This window comes from Notolepis coatsorum, assembly GCF_963971535.1.
Source record: "Notolepis coatsorum genome assembly, chromosome: 6".
NCBI classification, from domain to species: domain Eukaryota; kingdom Metazoa; phylum Chordata; class Actinopteri; order Aulopiformes; family Paralepididae; genus Notolepis; species Notolepis coatsorum.
In genome coordinates this window covers 75076574-75102506 of record NC_140170.1, presented here as the reverse complement: position 1 = coordinate 75102506, position 25933 = coordinate 75076574, and the positions used below count along the sequence as shown (strand labels likewise).

General features: G+C 41.9%; 1 protein-coding gene across 1 annotated transcript; it reads right to left on the bottom strand.

Annotated features, from left to right (window-relative positions):
* Window positions 1-23332, bottom strand: slc25a20 (solute carrier family 25 member 20). Its single transcript, XM_084316360.1, has 10 exons — window positions 23233-23332; window positions 23003-23117; window positions 21675-21767; window positions 20216-20343; window positions 20005-20095; window positions 18855-18972; window positions 17982-18054; window positions 17746-17855; window positions 15979-16103; window positions 1-2508 (listed from the first exon to the last, which is right to left on the bottom strand). The coding sequence occupies exons 2-10, from the start codon at window positions 23105-23107 to the stop codon at window positions 2446-2448; spliced, it is 906 nt and encodes a 301-aa protein (XP_084172486.1). The 5' UTR covers window positions 23108-23117; window positions 23233-23332; the 3' UTR covers window positions 1-2445.
* Between the last annotated feature and the right edge of the window lie 2601 nt (window positions 23333-25933).

Below are 25933 nucleotides of genomic sequence, written 5' to 3'. Positions count from 1 at the left end.
TCCATTTAAATTCTCGTTTTAATTTTTTTATTTACATTCACTCGTATTCATAAATGATCCACCATTGCATCAATTTCAATACACCTAGGCTCGAATTATTAGTTAATATCATCAACAGACTAAAAATATTCATTGGTTATTGGATCACTATGGAATGTGACCATACGGGGAGCAATTACATGTTTTTCTAAAGGCATTATTGTTGAGAGAACTGATAACACACACACTGCACAAGGAAATAAATGCACCTATATTCCCTGATATGTACCTGGCTCATAGATAACAAAGATAAGGCACACGTCAGGTTCACTCCTTTACTAATGAAAACAAAACAAAAAACAAAACACAACATCAGAAAATAAATCGAAGTACAACAAAAGAGTGATAACAATCATGTGTGTTTACTGGCTTTTGGTAAAGTAGGTTGGATGGTGTTCCTGCACTGCAGAGAGACCCTATAGCTTCTACGCCAGGTTGGATGGTGTTCCCGCATTGCAGAGAGACCTCAGCTCCTACGCCAGTCTGAATACCCCGGCCTCTCTGTACTAGTCTCTTACACACCAGTGAACACATCAGTGGGAATCTGAGCGGCAGATTCGGTCAATGCGTTGTGGAGGCCGTGTACGTTTGCGTGTTCTCCATTGACCGGCGTGGCACGGTACGGTAGGGGACGGCACGGCAAAGCCTACCCGTCCCGCGCCATGCTGCATGTATGCTTCTCCATTACACAACAGACCATGTGAACCGAGGCGGGGGTGGTGGGAGGAGTTAAAGCGCACGTTTGTTGCTCCGAGACTATCAGCTCTCTGACGCAACATGAAAATGCCTGAGTGAACCTCATATTGTCGTTGATATACCCATGTTGATATAACTTTAACCTATGCATTAAGGATGAGTCCTTTTCATCGAATTTCTTCGTTACATGTTATTGCTGTTGAAACAGTTTCATGTTAGCAGGTTAAGTATTAAAAGTTTGCTGCTGCCGGTCATCCAGGAAATGTGAAATATATGTGAAACTATATAAGTTGATATAGGCCTATCTAGTGATCTATGCACAAACACAATTATTTCTTTTAAGCAAATCTCTTAGTTATAACGAGATTGTGTAAGAAGTGTTGTGCGCATATATATATATATATATATATTATATATATGTTCGCTATTTGGTGAAACAAGACTGCTTAAAAGCACTTTCTCACTACACTATTCTGCAAGCCCACTGGCAATGAGTCTTATTTAAAGAATTATTTAAAAGTGAAATACCAATACTTGAAGAGACCAGTCACAGCTGTAAAAGTAGAATTGGATGTGGTGAATTATCAGGCGTCCCAGTGGTTAACTGGTCTCAACAGTGGCATTTACAAAAACCTATTCAGTATCTATAGGCTACAGACCATTCATAGCATACTATTTCATATCCATTGTTAAGATACACCTATATTTGCTACATCTCGCCTGGCAAATCTCTTGCTCAAGTTGAGATATTTGAATGGCATCTGCCCCCAGAGCGAAGCTGCGTATGTTCACCTCCAGTCACGTGTTTCACTTGACTTTGTATGCATTTGCGCCACCTCTGGGTTTAATTTTGCGTTGCATTTGAAATGTGGCAAATTCACGAAATTCAGATCAAACTGTCAAACTAGGAGTTGCAGATCAAATGTGAATTAAGATCCAATGATTTCCTTTTGTGTAGTTTAGATTGAAGGGATGAAGGATGTGAATGCCCGTTCTTTTTTTATTTCGTTTTCTTTTTTTGGGGATGCTGTTTTTATGTATGTCTGTCAAATTTAAGAAAAATCTTTCTTTTTCTTTGTTAAAAGATCCAGCAATTTCATATCCTATTTCTCACCTTTTTGTTTTTTGTTGTTTTTGTTAATTTTGTTTTCTTTTTCGTAGGTTCTGTTTTTATATGTATGTCTGTCAAATTTGGATGGAAAAAAAAGATCCAGCAATTTCATATCCTATTTCTTACCTAAAATGTTGTTGGAAACATTTTCTTGAACTGTTGAGGTGAGAACATTTTACGTCTACTGCTGGTATTTTAAAATGGCGGTTGGTGCCGGTGAACAATGAACACGAACATGAGATGATGTGTTTGTGACGATTTCCACTGACCAATCAATGGCCTGCTGTATTGCATAGCAGCACGGATAGTACTTTGGTAGATACAGATCCCAGAACAGTACCTAAATTCATCACGGGTCAGTTGGCAGTGGAGAAAGCAAAACAAAGTGGGAGCACGCATTCCAGCACAGAAAGGTAGTGGAAAAGTGCTGTGTGTGTTGTGTGTTGTGTGTGCGTGTGCGTGTGTGTGTGTGTGTGTGTGTGTGTGTGAAACTATTGATTGTGCAGAGGACACATGGCCACTCCACTCCGCTGACTGTCTTTGTGAAGTCCGACCCTGGGAGATCCAGATGGGGGTGTTATGGTGGTATTGACTCGGAATCACAGGTTAGGTGCTAGCCAGTTCAGGAACTTCATAGCCACCTCAAATCCTAGGAAGCAGGCCTAGAGAAATAGAGAGAGAGAGCAGGATAGGGATTTAATAATAAACGCATTACATATACATTACATACATGATGGTCATCATTATAGTGCTTTATACAACAGGTAGTTATGACCACGCATTGTTATTGGTCGAGAGCGTTCTAAACAGTGAGTATATTCATGATATAGGCTACTCATGGTTAAATCACCATGAATATACCACTGCGCTGGCTTTAGAATGTTGTAGAAAGTTTCAACTGCCATTCATCAAACAGAAACTGTGTCAACATGATCTACTCCGCGGACAACGTTACGTTTGATTTAACGTACCCGTTAACCATAAACGAGTGGATAGATAAAGAGGACGGGCCTACATCTACCGGTATTCAGAAAAACAGCATTATTAGACATGCCAATCCAACGAAAGACGAGCTGGACGTGCTGGAGAAAAGCCGCAATGAAATCAACACCACCAAGTCAACTTGAATTTGGGCATTGAACTGGCCCAAATCCTGGAACTGTCCAAAGTGCTGATCCCCCAAGGTGCTGACGACTTCCTCGGACTTTAGACTAATACATCATTAGTTTGCATTGACAAGCTTGTTGATAGCCTACTCCATTTGAAATTCCATAGCAACGAGACATCTTTAGGAAAAAGAATTCTACGCCAAGTTCACTGAAATTGATATAAAAGACCCTAGAATCGTCTGTATTCATCCTATATTTTTCCCCGACGGCGCAACCTGCTGTATAAAAGCAATAATACACTCGGAAGCCTGTGGTATGTCGAATATTGCCACGGCTGTGATGCCTACGGCAATCGAGCTTCGATCTCGTGCCTGCGGGCGCATCACAGCCGTGGCAATATTCATGACATATCACGGCTTCTCGTGTATTATTGCTTAATTATATGATGTTGCTAGTTGATGATAGTTGCTCATAACAGGGACAGCAGGGCAGTGTAGAGGTCTAAGCACTCGACTACCACCGGGGGTTCAATTCCCGGCAGCAACGCTCTCCCAGTGAAACTCAGGTTAAAAGAAGCTGCTGACGACTGTGTATCGCAAAAATCATGTGGTAGTCTACACCCTCCCCCGACCAACAGAGGAGACATGTGGTAGTCTACACCCTCCCCCGACCAACAGAGGAGACATGTGGTAGTCTACACCCTCCTCAGACAGACAGTAGGGTAGTCTACACCCTCCTCAGACCCACAGTAGGGTAGTCTACCGTCCCCAGACCGACAGTAGGGTAGTCTACACCGTCCCCAGACCGACAGTAGGGTAGTCTACACCGTCCCCAGACCGACAGTAGGATAGTCTACACTATCCCCAGACCGACAGTAGGGAGGTCTACACTGTCCCCAGATCGACAGTAGGGTAGTCTACTCTACACTATCCCCAGACCGACAGTAGGGTAGTCTACATCCTCCTCAGACCGACAGTAGGGAGGTCTACAGTCTCCAGATCGACAGTAGGGTAGTCTACACTATCCCCAGACCGACAGTAGGGTAGTCTACACTATCCCCAGACCGACAGTAGGGTAGTCTACACTATCCCCAGACCGACAGTAGGGTAGTCTACACTATCCCCAGACCGACAGTAGGATAGTCTACACTATCCCCAGACCGACAGTAGGGAGGTCTACACTACACTATCCCCAGACCGACAGTAGGGTAGTCTACACCCTCCTCAGACCGACAGTAGGGAGGTCTACAGTCTCCAGATCGACAGTAGGGTAGTCTACACTATCCCCAGACCGACAGTAGGGTAGTCTACACTATCCCCAGACCGACAGTAGGGTAGTCTACACTATCCCCAGACCGACAGTAGGGTAGTCTACACTATCCCCAGACCGACAGTAGGGTAGTCTACACTGTCCCCAGACCGACAGTAGGGTAGTCTACACTGTCCCCAGACCGACAGTAGGGTAGTCTACACTATCCCCAGACCGACAGTAGGGTAGTCTACACCCTCCCCAGACAGACAGTAGGGCAGTGCAACGACCAGGAAGGGAATTGGCATAACAAATAAATTGGGGGATAGGAGCAAATGAGAAAGGAAAAATAAAAGATACTCCTAACAGGACTTATGATAATGGCTCTGGTGTTTACAGCTACAGGTCTGTAGCACTCAGACCTTTGAACCAATGATGAATCCTCCTCCTGTAGATTATTTTCTCTAACATTTAACATTTTCTACGAAGCACTTAGAACATAATGCATTATAATAAGTAGGGATGCTCGATATTGGCTTTTTTACCAATACCGATATAGTCCAACTCTTAATTTCCGATACCGATATCAACCGATATCACATTTTAATGCCGATATCGGCCGATAATATCGGTAGGCCGATAATATCGGACATCATTTCTATAGATATACATTTCTATACAATATATAAACTGTGTATTATAACTAGGGATGCACCGATCCGACTTTTTCAGTCCCGATACCGATACCTGGGTATTTAGTTTCACTTAGTGAAACTAAATGTAACAAATTAACACATATATATATAAATGTACTGAATGGTTATTTCTTATTTTATTTCTTATTTAAAAAAGAAAAAGAAAAGAAAATAAATCCGATATATATATATTTTTTTTTACCGATACCCGATCCAGCTATTTTACTGATATCGGCGGCCGATATCGGATCGGTGCATCCCTAATTATAACACTTTATAAATTCTGACACTAGGTGCAGCAGTCTAAAAACCAGGAGCCCAAAAAGGCTGGTTGCTGCTATTGGTGGTTCAACTCATCCACGGGTCACTGTTCCTGGGACTCATGGTAGCGCTTGTGTTCTAGCAAGGTGAAATACCAGAGTCTGTCCAAAGTCGCTTCACTCTGCCGCCATCTTGATAACGGGCACTAACAACAAGGCTAACAAGACCAGACCCCTGTCTCTTTGACTGGGGAGCAGGGAACAAAATAAGCCCCCGCCAAGCGGCAATGGCGTGTAGATTTAAGGTTTGGCGAGTAAAAATGAGAGGTCTGCCTGCCACCTGGCGTGTACTTCATATCGATACTCTTATTTTGAAAATCCTGTGCGGGTCTCATTTCCGCCCCAAGCGCAGCTCCAGTCATAATATCTATGGCTCCGGCAGCTAGCAACGTTCGGTTCATATGATACTCTTATTTTGAAAAACCCTGTAGCAACTCCGCGAGTCATATCCGCCCAGTCCGTACTTCTGAAAGCAGAGCAGCGCTACACAGCAGTGCGCCTACACGACCCGAAATAAGTCTGTGGTGTTTTTTTTCTTCTCACAACGGGTCAAATGCATCTACATGCTTTGCATCGTCGCCAGTGGCGGACTGGCCATCGGGACGTTCGGGACGAATCCCGATGGGCCGGGACCAAAGTGGGCTGGTCCAAAAAAAAAAAAAAAAAAAAGAAAAAAAGATTTTTTTTTTTTTTTTTTTTTTTTTTACTTTTTTACTTTTTTTTTTTGGGCCAGTGTGTGGGCCAGTGTGTGGGCCACTAATGTGGGCCGATGTGTGGGCCAGTGTGTGGGCCAGTGTGTGGGCCAGTGTGTGAGTCGGTGTGTGGGCCACTAATGTGGGCCAGTGTGTGGGCCGGTGTGTGGGCCAGTGTGTGAGTCGGTGTGTGGGCCACTAATGTGGGCCAGTGTGTGGGCCAGTGTGTGGGCCACTAATGTGGGCCGATGTGTGGGCCAGTGTGTGGGCCAGTGTGTGGGCCAGTGTGTGAGTCGGTGTGTGGGCCACTAATGTGGGCCAGTGTGTGGGCCAGTGTGTGGGCCGGTGTGTGGGCCAGTATGTGGGCCGGTGTGTGGGCCGGTGTGTGGGCCAGTATGTGGGCCAGTCTGTGGGCCGGTGTGTGGGCCAGTGTGTGAGTCGGTATGTGGGCCACTAATGTGGGCCAGTGTGTGGGCCGGTGTGTGGGCCAGTATGTGGGCCGGTGTGTGGGCCAGTGTGTGAGTCGGTATGTGGGCCACTAATGTGGGCCAGTGTGTGGGCCGGTGTGTGGGCCAGTATGTGGGCCGGTGTGTGGGCCGGTGTGTGGGCCAGTATGTGGGCCAGTGTGTGGGCCGGTGTGTGGGCCAGTGTGTGGGCCAGTGTGTGGGCCACTAATGTGGGCCGGTGTAGTGTGTGGGCCAGTGTGTGGGCCATATGTGGGCCGGTGTGTGGGCCATTATGTGGGCCGGTGTGTGGGCCGGCAATAAAACAATAAACAAGTTGCATAAACTAAATCAGATTAAAAATGATCACAGTTCTGGTTTGCCTTAAGATGCAGTTTAAGATGGGTCTTGAACATGGAGTATGTAGGGCACTCTATAATCACAACTGGAAGGCTATTCCAGTAGTTACCACTTTTAACAGAGAACACAGTTTTTGCAATGGTAGTATACCGAAAAGGCACCTTACAGTCCCCTCTACTGATGGCCCTGGTGGTAATGCCAGTGTCTGCTTTCTGTTGGATGAACTCATTCAATGGGGGAGGGGCAAGTCCATGCAGAACCTTGTACATGAAGCAAGTATATTTGAAAACTTGGAAATTCTCGAAACTTAGCATGTTATGTTTTTCTAAAACATTACAGTGATGAAATGAAATTGGTTTCCTATCAAATACTTTTATGGCTTTTTTGTAGAGTAATTATATTGGTGTAAGAGTAGTGACATATAAAAGAGACCAGTTGATAAAACAGTAGGCCTACTCGATGTGTGATAAAATCATTGAATGCAGAAACATCCTTGCAGCATTAACTGGCAGGCAGGGCCTGATCTGCCTGAAGTTTTCGATGTTAAACTTGACTGTTTGTCACTTTCTTCACATGACTTTTTGAAGGTCAATGTAGAGTCCAATGTGACCCCAAGATACTTGAATTAATGTACAATGTCCAGCTCCGCCTCTCCCAGAAACACATTAGAGTGAGTGACCTCTACTGGTGACTTTGTGAACATCATACACACTGTTTTCTTGGTGTTAAGTGAAAGACATGCTTTTGTTAGCCAGTCTTGAATGAGACATGAGACATCAGTGAATGAGATTCACGTTTCCTCCCAACCGCGAGTAGGCCTAGAAGCGCAGAAATGGAGAATGCAAAAAAAGAAAGGGTGGAGCTGAAAAAGCTAGAATTAAAAAACTAAAATTGCTAGTAAAAGACGCAGAACAATGTTCTAAAATTACAGACATGTTTACCCGCTGCTGCTGCTAATGATGATGAAGTTCAAGTGGAAGGAACCAACAGTAACATGACAGGTGCATGCAGTAGCCTAGTGCATATTCTACTGTTGGTGTCTGCCGGTTCATGAGGGCTAGCTAGCCTATACTAGCTCTTGCAGTGATTTCAGTCATTCTATTACAAGACAATGTGCTTTCCGTATTCCTGATTCCTTACAGCACGTGGACGTAAATAGTTGTGACTCGTGACGTTTTTTCTCTGACTAAAAGTTTAGTTAGCAATGTTAGGACTAGTGCCCACCACAGCATCAGAAGCTAAAGTGCTAACCTAGAGAGCCAATCAGAACCTAGGACGGGCTGCAAATTAATCGGCTACTAATATTATAATAGTAAATACTAAAATAAAATACTATTATGTTCCCTTCCAAATTTTCATGTTGATATAATATTGGTAATCTAATTGATTGAATTGATTAGTTGCCATTTTACATGCTTAAATAAGATGTACCTTAGAATTCCCAACTGTTAGCCATGTTCTCGATCTGTATATGATTAGTCTCATCTACATGTTTGTAAATAACCACAGCTAACTAGCTTAAGCTAACAACTAGGTCAACTACTACCCCGTAGTTAAACATATGTGATTGCATATAACAGCTAACTGCTACAGCTAAGTTGGTAGTTAGCCTATTCCATTAATGTTGAATGTATTTATGAAGGTTGTTGATGGTGGTTGGCGCTGATTAGCAGACATGATTCCGTCAGTCTGCCACAGGGCAGCTGTGTTTGCTGATGCTGCTCACAACCACCAGTAGTGTATGACTGTGTGAGTGTGAATGCTTGATGGTTTCTGTGAAGCGCTTTGTGGAACAATGCTGATATACAGTTAAGAATGAGTAATTCGCTTTTGGTTTTTAAGAAAAATTTGTAAAGCTATTTTTGAAAACTACAGGGGTGAATAATACTGTTTTCTTTTGCTATTTTCTTTTAGAATACTGTTTTGGAGTCTTAATTTTTTTAATTTTTGTTTTTTTTTATCCACTTTTTCTCCCATTTTCTACATTTTCTCCCATCCCAATTTCGTATCATCCAATTCAACCCTCCCCTGTCACGAACGCTGTTTCTTGCCTCCCACAAGCCGGCTGCAATGTGGACTAAGTCATACATAGCACAAGTCCCCTCCGGTACTTGAGGTAACAGCAGTCGCATCTTTTCACCTGCGCAGCTCGATCTCTCAGTGGCGAGGAGTAACGCGTGGGAGGCTCACGCTGCCCCCGACACTTCCTGATTCTACTGCGCAGGCACACCAACCGACATGTAGGAGTCGCTGTCCACAACGCCCAATCCCCACCCATCAGTTTCCCACCCCCTAATACGGCCAATGTGTATTAGTATGAACGACCAGCTAAACTGAAAGCAATGTGGGCCCAGCGTCTCCAGTATTTGTGGCGAGCGCCTTGCCCACTACGCCACGTAGCCGCCAATTTTTTAAATTTTTGTTAAGAATATAGGACAGGCATATATAAGCATTATGCTTCAGTCTGTACCTTTTCAGTCACTGTAAAATCAAATATTGTTAAATGATGGGGTATATTGTATTGTGTGAGATGATGACTGAATAAACTACTACTACTACTACTACTACTACTACTACTACTACTACTACTACTACTACTACTACTACTACTACTACTTTGGGTGTTTTTAAAAGGCTGAAAAACGCTGTATGAATTCAAGCCATTATTATTGATTGCTGATGTTCTTCTTATGCAGTTGACTCTGAGGAAAGAGAGAGCGCCCAATCCAGCACAGCTGACCCTGAGGGGAGAGAGAGCGCCCAGTCCAGCACAGCTGACCCTGAGGGGAGAGAGAGAGCCCAGTCCAGACAGACGGACAGACACACAGAGAGAGAGACAGAGAGAGAGAGACACAGAGAGAGAGACACACAGAGAGAGGGAGAGGGAGAGAGAGAGAGAGAGAGAGAGAGAGAGAGAGAGAGAGAGAGAGAGAGAGAGAGAGAGAGAGAGAGAGAGAGAGAGAGAGAGAGAGAGAGAGAGAGAGAGAGAGAAAACAGGCTCTTGGAATGGGTGTCTGGGAGGAAGTGGGGGGTCTTTCGATGTTGATTAAACGGCAAGCAACTAATGTCATGAGTGCCAAATTAAAGGACAATAAATCCAATCTAACTGAAATTGTGTAGCACAGACCTTTCTATTAGGGATGCTCGATATTGGCTTTTTTACCGATACCGATATACCGATATTGTCCAACTCTTAATTTCCGATACCGATATCAACCGATATCAACCGATACCGATATATGCAGGGTTTCCCGCCCCAAGAAATGGAATAATTTCAGGTAATTAACATTACATATCTCTTGTTGTGGAATTAACACAACATTATGCATACTTTTGACAATAAATAAAATCAGAATTGGTTCTTACTTGCTTGCCTGGGTAAATAAAGGTTATAGAAATGTAAATAAAATATTATTTCTTTAAAACCGATACCGATATTTTTCGATATCACATTTTAATGCCGATATCGGCCGATAATATCGGTAGGCCGATAATATCGGACATCCCTACTTTCTATGGATCAAAACCTCAATATTATTATGGTGTAGTTAATACTTCATGTATACTTAATCCCTAGGCTAATGAGGCACTAAGATGTTAGTAAAAAAAAACATATGCCAATGACGGGAAGTAACGGTATATGTATGTGTGTGTCTGTGTGTGTGTGTGTGTGTGCACTGTGCATGAGTGCACATCTAGGGGCGGTGTGTAGATTTGGTCTCCCTGATGTTGACTCCTTAGCCACAGCCTTGGGTTGTTTAATACTGGACAAGTGTTTCATAACGCCCGTTGTGTGGGCCGGTTTCGGGGCCGGTGCGTGGGCCGGTGCGTGGGCCGGTGTGTGGGCTGGCGCGTCTGAATGTCCCGGGCTGAATTTGTGTCCCAGTCCGCCACTGATCGTCGCCATTCCTTTATGCCCACATCGCCCGAAATTAACGTTTATGTACCATTACTAGAGCTGCCGCGGTATTGATTATTTCCTTACCGCACAAATTTGCAAAATATTTCCTACCGCCGCGGTTATTACACAAAAAATTTAAAAAAAAAGTTTGAATGCATTTTTTTTTTTAGTAGTAGTCTACTCTTTATAGCATATAGCCTGCCTCTAGTCTAAATGTCTATTTTTAGAGGATGACTTTGCAGCATGAATATTGTTTGGGATTCGGCAAGCACGCATTAGTTATTGAAAGTGAAACACGGATTCGAAGTTTCCCCTCTGGTCGTGCGCCGTTCACTCGGTGACGCGGGCAGGGGTGGTTACCCCTAACCCCCCCGACCCTTTCTTATTATTATTACTATAAAGTTACTACTTTATAATAAAGGCATTCGTTTTGTGGCATTAACATTATATAGTTATACGTTCAATAACATCAGCGTATTTACCGGACAATAGCAAGGCAAGCAATACTCTATTCATATCTCAGTTCCTTTCTTTGCTCAGAGCGTGCTGAGTTGTCCCATTCTGCGGTCTGTTAATAAAGTTTTCAATCAGACAAGTGTATAGAACGAAGGGCTTTTATTATAACATTCGTTGCAGACAGTAAAATCATTATGTCTCGTTTAGTACTCCTTAGGAGCGATCGTAGTCCACTCCGGCGGAGAGTTAAAGCTAACGTTATTAGCCGTGTTGTGATGATCTGACATTCAGGAAGTAAAAACCTAATACGCGCTTGCCGATTGGTGGTGACGCTACAACGTGTGACGCGTCTCTCTTCTGACCAATCAGTGGTCTGCAATGTTTCACGTGACTTTTCTGGTACCCAATAGGGTCGCTTGGAACCTCGATAGATGAGTAGGGTATATCTGCAGAGCCGCAAGCCCAACGAGAGGCGGGTAATTTATTATTATTATAAAAAACAGCGGTGACGCGGTATTCAGCCTACTCTGCGGTGGCCGTGATGTAACAGCGATACCGCGGTAATGCGGTAATCGCGGCAGCTCTAACCATTACAATCACTACAACGTTAGCGTAAGCTAACAAGCTAATCCTGATCAGAGGCGCAGAGCCATAGAGAACAGCAGACAGTGTGGACTGGGGAAAGGGAAATGGGGGGGCACTCTCCCCTTCCCCGTGTGTGTGCGTGCATGCGTTTGGAAAGACGATGAAGTCACTAGTCAGGACTCAGGACAGGAGTATATTATAGTAAACTGAGGATTACTGAGGATGGACAGATAATGTTGATATTCAAATATAAAAAAGTTTCGAGAGGAGTGGAAGTTTGAAGACAGACTAGACTACAATATGATGCGGGGTGGTGAGTTGAAACAGTGTGTGTCCCGACCCCACTTCTATGTTTCAATAAATTATTTGCATTTAAAACTATTAACGCTGACTCATTCCTCCAGTCCACTCAAAATTATGCTAATATGCTAATATATGTTGTTTATGATATTAATTGAAAATAGCTGAGAGTATTATATAGTAATAATAACACACGGCGATATACTAAAAAGCTATTAAAAATGTTTGGCTGGTAAAAAATCTGCCTGGCTGGTAGTTTTTTTAATCTACCAGCCAAATGGCTGGTAAGTCAAAAAGTTAACTTTGTTTCCTGCCCGGGAGTCATCCATATCTAATAATCTGTCACACATGTCATTGTTTTTCTTTCATGTGAAGTCACTGGTCTTGCGATAGAAAATGCCTTTTTTCCCCACTTAAACCAACTTCTATGCGTGTGCCATCCAGTGGTTTCTGCCACGGAGTCTTTAGTTACCATGGCAACGACTCACGATTACCAGCCTTTCGGCGAGATTGTAATTAATAAATACTGTTACTCAACATAAAATCAGATCTGAACAGTGATGGGAATAACGGTGCTATAAGTAACAGCGTTCGTTTTTTCAGTAACGAGTAATCTAACGGATTACTCTTCCAATCTTAATAATGCTGTTACCGTTACTGCAAAAAAATGCGGCGCGTTACTATGAATGAACCCGTTTCTTTCATCAGACAGATATCTGCGCTGAGAGGCATCTGTTCTTCCTTGTTTAGTGGGCAGTGCGCGAGACAAGCACAAACATGCTGACGATTGGCTGAGGTTGAGTAAAATGTCATGGTAAGCCAATCAGAGGTAGAGGTGGGCGGGTGCCTCCAGAGTCTGACACACAGCCACAACACGAGCGATTCAGTCAGCGTGAGACCGCGGGTCCGTGTAGTGTACGTTTTGAGCCCAAATAATCCAAAACGAATCCAACGGAACAACACAAGCGAGCAGTCAGCGTGAGACCGCGGGTCCATGAGCGTTTTTTGTTCACTCTTGTTGTGTTGCAGCGCAGGGCACTATACAGTAGTGGAGGCTACTGCTGACAGGCTCAACATAGTGCTGCACTTCATGGTTTAATAGCACAGTCTGGTGCGCAGAGATATATATCTGTATGTCATGCATGTCTTAAATGTCATGATTAGATTAGTTTAGAATATGATTCGATTAGATTCTTATCTGTATGTTGTGTATGTCATAAATGTCATGAATTGAAAATGGGGGACCCTGATGTAAACAAGACGAAAGTCTTTCTCTGATCTGCATCCCCTTAACAATTGTGTGTATTGAGCCGTACTGTATTGTACTCATTCTGCAATCTGTTAATTAAAATGTTCAATCAATCAGTATATATTTGTTATTTATTTTTGGTATAGTGCTTAACAAGCATAATTTAATGTTGCCCAGTTGTGGCCTGTTGAGGGGCAATACCCCAATCAAAAGTTCCAAAACATCTATTGTATTTGTATAATCCACTATATAAACATAGTAATTATAATATCTACATACATGGCATTTGATTGGAGGCTAGTCTCACTTTGTCCCACAGCAACATTCATTTGTGTATGTTGTTTATGTAAAAAATAATAATATTGAAAGTAACGCAATAGTTACTTTCTGAAGTAACTAGTTACTTTTATAATTTGTAACTGAGTAAGTAATTTAGTTACTTTTTGGAAGAATTCACTAGTAACTGTAACTAGTTACTTTTTAAAAGTAACTTGCCCAACACTGGATCTGAATATGTTTGTTTTGTAGTTACATTCCTAACCCCCGCAGTCTCCTCATCATAGTGTCCAGGGTGTCTCTGGAAATCCTGCTTTAAACTACCAAGTATAAACCGCATTTTACCACATTATATATATATCCATATGTCTGAATATACCTGCATATAATTATTCTATAGACCTACTTATACACCTGCATATAGGTTTAGGTTTACTTTATTTGATCAAGGGGGACAGCGTACATTAATAAAACATTTTACAGATGTAAATGCACCAAATTTTTGCCAAAAGGCTAATTTCCATTGGCAGTCCCCCTGCCAGAAAGTACAGGCTAAAATCCTGTGTGAAAAAGGGTTAGCAATAAAAACAGAATAAAATCAAGATAAACCCATATACAGTAACTCTGTATGATAGCATGTACAATAATGCTGTCTATACCGTATATTTAAGCAATAATACATGAGAACCAGTGGAATATCAGGAATATTGCCATGACTGTGATGCGCCTGCAGCCACGAGAGCGAAGCTCGAGTAACAGTCAAAGAGACAGGGGTCTGGCATCACAGAGTGGCAATATTCCTGATATTCCACTGGTTCGAGTGTATTATTGCTTTTATACAGCAAGTTGCACCGTCGGGAAAAATATATGATGAATACAGACAATTCTAGGGTCTTTTATATCGATTTCAGTGAACTTGGCGTAGAAAAATTGTTCCTAAAGATGTATTGTTGCTGTGGGCGCCAGGGTGGCGCACCACGTAGCTGCGCTGCAGTGCAACACGGACGTCCCGGGTTCGAGAGAAGACCTTCGCTAAGCAGGGTAACTTGGAGATAGGACGGTAGTTATTTAAAGAATTGATGTACTCACTAGCGACTATCCTGATGTCCTGGTAGGCGCTCGACTGGGTGAGGGAAATCCTCATCTTTGACGCGCAATTAAAGATAAAAGTAATGTCCAGTCGTTGTCACTTGCCGTTGGGTGAAGTTCCCATTTAATTCAAGTAATTAACATAAATACATGGTTGCTATAGATTATATAAATTGACATTACGATAGTGAAAGCGTGGTGCATGCGGTTTGATTGAAAACTTTATTAACAGATTGCAGAATGGGTACAATACAGTACGGCTCAATACAGTAAAAACGAGACCTCGCCGTCGCCCATACCTGTGCGCAATAGCATACACCTGTGCCTATATCCAAAAACCCATGCGCTCCGCGCTGCCACCCAGTGATGAACTTAACCAACTACAGACATAACACAAAACAATCAAATAGCTCCTACAGGTACGTTAAATCAAACGTAACGTTGTCCGCGGAGTAGGTCAAGTAGGAAACTGTCAAGTAGGTCATTGACAGTTTCCGTTTGATGAAACAGTTGAAACTTTCTACAACATTCTAAAGCCAGCGCAGTGGTATATGGTGATTTAACTGTGAGTGTATCATGAATATACTCATGGCTTAAAACGCTCTCGACCAATCACAATGTGTGGTCGGACATACCTGTTGTATAAAATATATATATATATATTTATTCTTACCGTATACCTATCTATCTGTACATACCTGCACATAATCCTTTTTACATATCTGTAGATTCTATATCTGTACATATCCCTTACCTACTCTTACTAGGCCTGTCCCCGACTAAGGATTTGTATAGTCGACTTTGATTGGCCAAAATCATTCCATTTGGGCTGTGGGGGGTGCTTAATGTCTGAAGGAGTCGACTGAAGGCTTCTTGTCCTCTGCAAAAGCATGCAATTGGTCCACTGATGGATACATCTTGATATTTGTCTAGTGTGTTCATTAGACAGGTGAAATCCTCTTTCAGTGCCTCTGTGCCCGTTTTCTTAGGCAGTTAGCCTCTCTGGTATGCGCGCCATTATATATATATATATATTTTTTTTTTGCATTCGACTAAGAGGTTGGCAGTCGACTACGGCTCCTTTTGATCGATTAGTCAACTATTCGACTAGTCGAGGTCAGCCCTACTAGTTACACTGCTGGTCAGTATGACTACTACCATAGTGTCTTTATACCTGTATCACTGTACATATTAATACTACAAATCTGTACATACATCTGATTAGCACTATACTCAGTTATACTAATCTATACATTTTATACCAAGTTTAATCTCCTGTACATTGTATATTGCACTTTACTGTTCCATTTGCACTCTGGTTGGATGCCAAAGTACTACTTGTGCTGTATAATGACAATACATTTGAATCTAATCTAATCCAATCTAATAAGGAGGCAGAGGTGACTCACCGCATTGGCAGGGAAAGCTCTAAGCATGACCGCAGTGAAGCCTTTGTAGAGTGAACCAATGCCCTCCTCCTTGATCAGCACACGTAGAACATCCCGGAAGCCGTTGGGATACATCCCCTCGGGAGCTGTGGGGGAAATCGGTCATGAATATACGTTTTGTCATTAGCATCATTTCATATCAACATATTAGCGCTCAAGAAACCTCAGCTTTTTACGAGTCACATTTAGCCAATGATCATCCTAATGTTATATATTTGTACGGACTACAACGTATGACGTATATCATGCCACTTAGGGTACCTTGTGTATACTGCATCTTGTGTATACCGTTTACTTTTATAGTAGTATAGTATATATATATATATATTCAGATACAAATTCTTTATTGCCTATATTTATTGTAACGTATATTATATACGGTAACCGATATGGCATAAAGACCCTTTCACTACCACACTACAGAAGGTTAACCTTTCACTACTACTACAGAAGGTTAACCGTCTGTAGTGTGGTAGTGAAAGGTTAACCTTCTGTAGTGTGGTAGTGAAAGGGTTAAGAGTTAATTGATCTCTTTTAAAGCTCAACTTGCACTGACACAATCCAATCCAATCCACTTTATTTATAAAGCACATTTACAAAGTTGACCAAAGTGCTGTACAAGTCCCACAACATAAGATAAAAACATAATAAATAGAATAAAAGCACACAATAAAAACAAATACAATATGTCACATAAAAAGGCAGGTCTCTCAAAAACTGTTTAAACACCAAAAGCCAGAGCAAATAAATGTGTTTTGAGGCGTGATTTGAACACCTGCAGAGTGGGGGCCTGCCTAACATGCAGTGGCAGCTCATTCCACAGCTTTGGGGCTGCCACAGCAAAAGCACGCCCCCCCCCCCCCCCCCCCCTGATTGTTTGATTGATTGGTTGAAAACTTTATTAACAGATTGCAGAATGGGTACAATACAGTACAGCTCAATACACACAATTGTTAAGGGGATGCAGACCAGAGAAAGACTTTCGTCTTGTTTACATCAGGGTCCCCCATTTTCAATTCATCATATGACATACAGATACAGTACTGTCACATCTAGACATTTATGACATACCAGATCTACAAATATTACTGTTTGTGAGTACAAAAATAGTCTAAAAAGAGAGTATATACATTTGAGGGGGAAGAAACTGTACATTGGAGGAGGTTGGTATAGGCGGGGTGGGGTAACTGTACATTGGAGGGGGTTGGGTTTGGACATTTACAGGGGCCAGTTTCGAATTGCAGTCTCCTGTAGGTGCTCTTTTAGAGAGGTTTTGAAGGTGGGTAGTGATTCACATTCCTTTACAGCTGTGGGTAGGGCGTGCCACATTGTTGTGGCATAATTGTGAAATGTGTTTAGTCCCTTGTTTGAGACGAATCTGGGTTTAACATGATTTTTGGAGCTCCCTCTGGTGTTGTGGTCATGGTATTCACTGACCTTTGGGAAGTATTTTGACATGTACATGGGTACCTTAGTGGTGTAATGTATCTTGTAGACCAGGCCCATTGCAAGTTGCTGTACTCTGTCGTCTACTCTAAGCCATCCTAGGTTGTCAAAGTGGACAGGGGTGAGGTGGGTTCTAGTAGTAAGGTCAAGCAGTAGTCTGACCAGTTTGTTTTGTGATGTTTGTAATTTTGTCTGGCACGCTCCACAGTCTAAGTTAGTATCATCTTTTAAATCACTTCTGAAAACATGTTTTCAATTCACAAACTCCAAAAAAAGACACACCTGTTTGGTACCGAGACTTGAGAACGTCGGCTGGAATCGCCACAGCCCAGTTAAAGATTCCGGCCATCCCTCCAGCAAACAGGATACTGGGAATACTGAGCTCATTGGGGCTGTGGGAACAGTACAACAACAAATAAGAAATAATATACTCAAATACAATAGAGCAAGGAGGAATTTCACACCGATTAGACAGCTGCTCATTTCTACTGTAAACAAACAAACAAACAAACATTCACCTCTTTCCTGCCGGTGTGAGAACATTCTTCAACCATTCGTAGGTCATGAAGTACATCCCACTTGCTGGCACGTCTATAAAAGACAGACAGACAAAACAGTGTTGAAAAAGATGTAACTTCCACTCAGATATAGTATAGTGAAGATTCATCACAGTTAAAAATGATGGGAAATGCGCTTACCGTCTTCTCCAAAGTCAGACAGGAAGATAGATACCAATTTCCTCTCTGTGTGTTCAGGTGTGCATGTGCAAGATAGCCTAACTTAGCACAAATGAATGGAAGCGGATACAGATCAATTACGGTAGCCTAGCGGTTGGCTAAAATCACCTCTCCCAGAGTTTTAAGCTAGGCTAGTGGTCTGTATCCGCTTCCATTCATTTGTGCTAAGCTAGGCTAACTTGCAGTGGGATAGCTTTCTACTGAAGGCACAAAAAGAGGAAATTGGTATCCATCTTCTTGTCTGGGTCAAGACAGTAAGCGCATTTCCCATAATGTAGGCATGTTCCTCTCATATAGTATAGTAAAGATGCATCAGTGTTAAGACAAGCAGGTACCTTTCATATAGTATAGTAAAGATGCATCAGTGTTAAGACAAGCAGGTACCTCTCATATAGTAAAGATGCATCAGTGTTAAGACAAGCAGGTACCTTTCATATAGTATAGTAAAGATGCATCAGTGTTAAGACAAGCAGGTACCTCTCATATAGTAAAGATGCATCAGTGTTAAGACAAGCAGGTACCTTTCATATAGTATAGTAAAGATGCATCAGTGTTAAGACAAGCAGGTACCTCTCATATAGTATAGTAAAGATGCATCAGTGTTAAGACGGTAAGGTACCTCTCATATAGTATATTAAAGATGGATCAGTGTACCTCTCATAAGCGTTAGCGCGGTGCCTTTGTAGATCCCCTTGATCCCACTTTCCTTGTACAGCTGTCTGACACAATCCATCGGTCCGGTGTACTTCACCTTGCCGGACGCTGCCTGGATCTGCAAACAAACAACAAACACACACGTTTCATGTTCAGGGTTTAAGATTAAATGTTTTTCACAATTGTCCCCAAACTACAGTTTTATTCGCCCCGAAACTGAAGGAGGAATCGTCCCAAATGTTCTTGTTTATTTTACCATCTTTTACCCATTAGTAGGTTTGCAGATTATGGTTACTATTTCTCAGAAACACCCTACAGCCACTGGAGCAGTTGGAGGAGGGATATTTCACTTTAGTAGAACTTGTCATGTTTCAGCTGTTTTACCTCTAAGTGTCAAGTTACCTAACTAGCAACTGTTGCTGTCCCTGCCGTCTGCTGTCAACACCACCATTCTTCCCAGGTGTCAGGTACCTGATTCACTTCCATTCATTTTGGGGAGCTAGTCTAAATATCATACTTCTGAAGTATAAGCACTACTGTTATACAGATTTCAATAAAACAGACATTTCTGAGTCATAGGTACATGTTAGTTTTGGCATTTGATGTGCGTTTACAGGTTTATTACCTTTGAAAAATAAAAGCAGATCTGGTCAAGTTGTTGGAATGTTACTCATGTTACATGCTGCCTTGCAGGAATAAACATTCTAAACATTCTGTGAATATTCTCAACATTCAAGTTGATTAAAAAGTCAGACTAAACCTCAAGTGAGAAACAATTCCTTTACAGATAATTTGAATAAGCTAAAAAAAAACAGGTATCCAAAGCGACTTACAAGTTGTGTACAACAAGTCAGCAAGAAGGGTACAACTCTGGCAGCTAAGGGTAAGTAAGATTGTTCGTCAAATAGTGTCATACTTGCGTGCTACATTCTTGCGTGCATAGTAGTATAGACATATTAGCATAGTAGGTAGTAATATAGGCATGGTAGATTCCTTACTTAGCAAAGTGCATAATAGTAAAAGGCAGTACAAAGGTTAGCAGTTTATTTTTTTCTTCTTCATTTCAGATATTGAATAAAGAAGTGTGTTTTCAGTTGGGTGGGTTTCATCTGTCGTGACTGAGTTAGGAAGTATAGAATGTATCTCCAACCTGTAGGAGGCATTTGATGCGCTCTCCGGGTGCCATGATGGCCGTCGTGAACACACCAGACAACATTCCCGCCAAGAAAAGCTGTGGATACCTGGAGGTAAGGAGAGAAAAAGACGCTAAGGCACATCCACAAAACTAGTATGCACACTAGAATGTTTGGAACAAGGGGCCGGGGCAGGCGCCGGGCGACTATGACTCAACAGTCACTTACGTGAGGATATCGTCAGGGGTTTTCTGTTGTAGTTTCTTGCCCATGCCAAAACCAAAGAAACAGACGGCAAACATGGGCGTTACTCCGATGATGGGGGCTGCCATGCCTTTGTAGAGGCCTTTCGCCCCCTGCAGAAAGAAAAGAAGGGAGTAGTGAATGTGAAGGAGGAACGAGAAACAACTTTAAAAGGGTTTCTTTCTATACAGAACAGTAAAGGATAACACTGGTGTCATTTCATTTTTCATTTTAAACCTTTATTTCAACTCGAAAGGCAACTGAGATTTCCTTCGTTTCCTTCCAAGTCTTTTGGTATTATAGATAGGTAGGAGCGAGGGGCGGCTACGTGGTGCAGTGGGCAAGGCGCTCACCACGAATACTGGAAACGCTGGGTTCGCCTGTTCGAGCCCAGCGCTCCACATTGCTTTCAGTTTAGCTGGTCGTCCGTACTAATACACATTGGCAGTATTAGGGGGTGGGAAACTGATGGGTGGGGATCGGGCGTTGTGGACAGCGACTCCTACAGGTCGGTTGGTGCGCCTGCGCAGTAGAATCAGGAAGCGATGGGGGCGGCGCCCCTCCAAAGCGCAGACCCCTGACGCTGAAAGATCGCGCCGCGCAGGTGAAAAGATGCGACTGCTGTTACCTCGAGTATCGAAGGGGACTCGTGCTATGTATGACTTAGTCCACATTGCAGCCGGCTTGTGGGAGGCAAGAAACAGCGTTCGAGACAGGGGAGGGTTGAATTGGATGATACGAAAATTGGGATGGGAGAAAAATAGAAAATGGGAGAAAAAGTGGATAAAAAAAAAAGATAGGTAGGAGCGGTGGCCCCGCCTCCTGGGATACATTTGCTGTTATTTACTCTTCACCCCCACGTGTTAAGGTCACTTGCTGACTCGGTTGGATTCCTATAAACCAGTTTCTCAGGAACTTAGCATGTCTTTTTTTTACCTATATTATTTGTTCTATGTTTCTTTTTTTCTATGCCTATTTTTATTATTGTATTTTGCACAATCAACGCGGGCATGACCACCCGCATTTCACTGTATGCCCTGGTATGTATGTGACAAATAAACCTCTTGATTGATTCTTGATTCTATTCTCCAGTGAGACAGACTGATTCCTATATAATATAAGCTCTGCCTCCATTCTCCAGTGAAACAGACTGATTCCTACATAATCTAAGCTTTGCTTCTATTCTCCAGTGAGACAAACTATGATTCCTACATAATCTAAGCTCTGGCTATACTCCAGTGAGACAGACTATAGTTCCTATATAATCTAAGCTCTGGCTCTATACTCCAGTGAGACAGACTATAGTTCCTATATAATCTAAGCTCTGGCTCTATACTCCAGTGAGACAGACTACGCTTTCATGTTTTGTATTCTAACTCTCCTATGAACTCATGATAAACTTGTATAAACAGACTGAAAGACTTCTTCAATACTACACACTGACCTCTTTAGCGAAGGTCTTCTTGAAGCAGTCGATGGTGCCTGCATACTGAGCGGTCTCCCCAGGTTTAGGTAAGGGCTGAGTCTGTAAACGCACCTGTGAAAGAAGAGGATTTATGCACACAATCAATATACTTCACACACACAAGTAACATTACCAAGTAAACACATCTAGAATTATGAAATTGCATGGAAACATTTGATACCATATAATTAGCAGAATTAGGCATAGTTTAAAGCAACACTCCATTTTGGGGAAATACACTTATCTGCCATCTTCGCCGGAGTCAGACAAAAAGATTGATATCAGTTTAATTTCTGGTGTGGGCGTGTGGCCACTGTAGTGTCCAGTAGCCCCAGAAGGAGATCCAGATATCAATATTCTCATTTGACTCTGGGGAAGATGGCAAATAAATGTATTTCCCAAAATGTAGGAGTTTTGCTTTAAAAGGTCAAATCTGTATTGCTGTCAAACAGCATTTTTTTGTGTGGGTGTGTGGGTTGGAGTTCAATGGGGGGGGGGGGGGGGGTCTATAGCTGGCCAGACCTGACACCTCACAGAAATTCACAGTATAATAAATAAACGACTATATACAGTAGCTATATTATATTATAGCTATCGTTATATATATCATATTGTAAATATACATAATAGCTATATAGTAATTTATTATTATTAGTGTGAATTTCTCCAGACTTCTCTTGACAAGCAATAGCAACCCCTCCTCACTTAACTCCAACTCACACATCAGAAGGTCTGATTCAGACCAAAACACTATTTTTTTACGAAGTGCAGTGGGGGTGCTATTTTGCACATTGATTGATTGATTGAAAAGATTATTAACAGATTGCAGAATGGGTACAGTACAGTACAGCTCAATACATACAATTGTTAAGGGGATGCAGACCAGATTCTATATTAATTGAAAATGGGGGACCCTGATGGAAACAAGACAAACGTCTTTTTCAGGTCTGCATCCCCGTGTGTATTGAGCCGTACTGTATTGTACCCATTCTGCAATCTGTTAAATAAAGTTTTCATTCATTCATTCATTCATTTACATCAGGGTCCCCACAGAGGTCGCTGTTTGACGCCATTGCATTTAATGGAAATTATGTGAAAATGATATGAAAATGCATGGTACTAATGAGAAGTGATCTGTGTGTCTCAAGTGAATACAAGATACAGGCTTCTAAGCAACCCTTGATATGTGCCTCTAGAGGGGCGGGGAGCCATTTACCAGATAAGCTGAAATGGGTTAAAGGTCACACTGCCATAGTCATTGAAAATGTAGGCCTACAAAACTACATACAATTAATCAAACAAATTACTTTAATGGTATCGAGAGGATGCCCGGCGAAGACCAGACAAATACCTCCGAAACCTCCGGCGAAGAAGTTCTTCCCTGGACTTATCGGCTGCGGCTGTTTAGACATAGTTGCTGCTCTGTAAAAAAAAAAAAAAAATACAACAGTGTGGCGCGAGTGAATTATTTACAGACAAAAACAAACATCACATTGTCGCATCGTTCTATCGGGAAGCAGAAAAAAAAATAACAAACCTGTTCAGTCACCCGCCGCTGCTGGAGAACTATTTAGTTAGCTGTCACTTCTGTAATGCCGAGGCAGGTAGAGACCTTTCACCCAAATGTGTACCCGGACTCAATTGACAGTGACACGTCTGCGCGTGTGCGTCGCCAGCTGATGTCCGGCTTGAAAGCCTTGCACGGAATGTTTGTGTAGTTCTCTTTCTTCCAACATGGCTGCGTGTAACTATTGGTAACCACTCAACTGTGGTTTAGGAAAATGCTAAACTGTGCAGTGGTAGAGGAGTAGGCAAAACATTGGACAAATATGATGAATTGAAAATGGGGGACCCTGATGGAAACAAGACGAAAGTCTTTCTCAGGTCTGCATCCTCTTAACAATTGTATGTATTGAGCTGTACTGTACTGTACCCATTCTGCAATCTGTTAATAAACTTTTCAATCAATCAATCAATCATGATATTACTGGTCCACTGTGACTTGTTTACAAAATCCAGCCATAAACCACCAATTTATTACATTTCTGATTGATTGATTGAAAACTTTATTAACAGATTGCAGAATGGGTACAGTACAGTACAGCTCAATACATACAATTGTTAAGGGGATGCAGACCAGAGAAAGACTTTCGTCTTGTTTACATCAGGGTCCCCCATTTTCAATTAATCATAACATATATGACATACACCGTACGTACGACATACAGATAGACAGTACTGCTACATCTATGACATATCAGATTTGCAAATACAGTACTGTTTGTGATACAAAGAGTCCAGAAAAGAGAGTATATACATTTGACGTAGAAACTGTACATTGGAGGGTAGGGGGGGACTGTACATTGGAGGTGGTTGGGTGGGGGACACTGTACAACTGTACAAGCAAAACTGTACATTGGAATATTGACAAAACCATACTTGGTCATTTACTGTACATTGGGTTGGGTTAGGACATTTACAGGGGCCAGTTTCGAATTGCAGTCTCCCGTAGGTGTTCTTTGAGAATGTTTTTGAAAGTGGGTAGTGATTCACATTTCTTTACAGCTTTGGGTAGGGCGTTCCACATTGATGTGGCATAATTGCGAAACGTGTTTAGTCCCTTGTTTGAGCCGAATCTGGGTTTAACATGATTTGTGGAGCTCCCTCTGGTGTTGTGATCGTGGTATTCACTGACCTTTGGGAAGTATTTTGACATGTACATGGGTACCTTGGTCGTGTAGTGTATCTTGTAGACCATTCTCTTGATAATTTCTCATATATTAATCAACACATAGCAACCGTTGTTTCTTCCAACATCGAGAAAATAATTGGTATTCTAAACATTCTATGAAAGGCCTCTATATATCCGTGCTTTTATAAAGGGACACAGTACATACGAGAGAATCTTCAAAATAATATTGTATTACCAATATATATATATTCTATTATATAGTCTCTTTGGTTATACAAAAAGTAAAGCGAATGATTTATTTGACACATTAGGGGCTACAGTGGCTCGGTAGGTAGAGCAGTCGTCTGGTTACCCGGAGGTTCCTTGTTCGATTCCCGCTCACGGGCAATGTGTCAAAGTGTCCTTGAGCAAGACACTTAACACCTATAGTAACTGCTCCAGATGAGCAGGTTGGCACCTTGCATGGTCACCTCCAGTCCTCCACCATCTGTGTGAGTGAATGGGTAAATGTGAGGAACAAATTGTAAAGCACCTTGGATAAAAGCACTATATAAATGCAGCCATTTTGATGACCATACACATGGATATCTTTAACAACATAACTGCCTATTTCTGTACAACTTTAACTACCACACATCCACACTTGTTAATTGAGATTTTTATTTTGTTAGTTTGTAAACATTAAGAAAATACAGTTTGACACGATCATCCCTTTCTTTCAACCATTTCAGTTGGGAAAATATAATTTCATTGGTTTTACTATAACACAGTCGTAGCTCAAGGGGGGGGGGGGTATTTTATGGACACAGATAACAATGGCAATAATACACTAAATTATCCCGCATAACACAAACGCACTTTGAATGCTGCTGTTTTAACACTTGTACTAACAAAGTATACGCTGACATCACTTTGTAAAAATAAAAAAATAAAAAAATACGTGTGTTTGTTGGCAACAATAATGAAGAACTTGTCAAAGCTATGCTTCCAGAAAGTTCAAAAAATAATAATAAGTGGTACTGGACACAACATGGACAGAGAGCCTGAAAGTAGATAAGACAGTGGGATGATTGAAGGTGATAAGACTAATTACCATAAGCAAATACTAGATAGTGGGAAACAAAACAAGGATATGTACAATGGATGTTAAAGTATTAGAACATTAGGAGACAAATGTCTAATGCTTCTCGCTGTGTGATGAGGACACCGGGCCAATGGCTGAATTTACAATTGAAAATGAGGAATTGCAGCAAATATAATTCTGTATATTAATCCCACCACGTACAGGTGAATCACAACAAACCCAGTTCATCCCACAAAATACTGGAGATTTTGTTCAAGACAGAGGTTGCCAGTCATCCACAGATTGCTTTGAGGTTAATAATATCTATCTAATATCTTTGATATAAATAAGAGTGGGGAACCATTCCCCTTCAGACAGCCACAGCTCTTACATAGCTAGCCAAGACTTAGTATGTTATAGCAGTCATAGTTGATATAGCCTTACTTGCAGCATAGTTAGTTTCGACAGCGATGCAGCATATAG

Bases quoted from the DNA above. Each gene is read 5' to 3' on its own strand.
- slc25a20 (XM_084316360.1), bottom strand. From the start codon at position 23,107: ATGTCTAAACAGCCGCAGCCGATAAGTCCAGGGAAGAACTTCTTCGCC. The intron at 20,344-21,674 runs GTCAGTGTGTAG...TTCTTTCTGCAG, and splicing joins AGAAGACCTTCGCTAAAGAG to GGGGCGAAAGGCCTCTACAA. The intron at 17,856-17,981 runs GTGAATGTTTGT...CTGTTCCCACAG, and splicing joins CTCACACCGGCAGGAAAGAG to CCCCAATGAGCTCAGTATTC.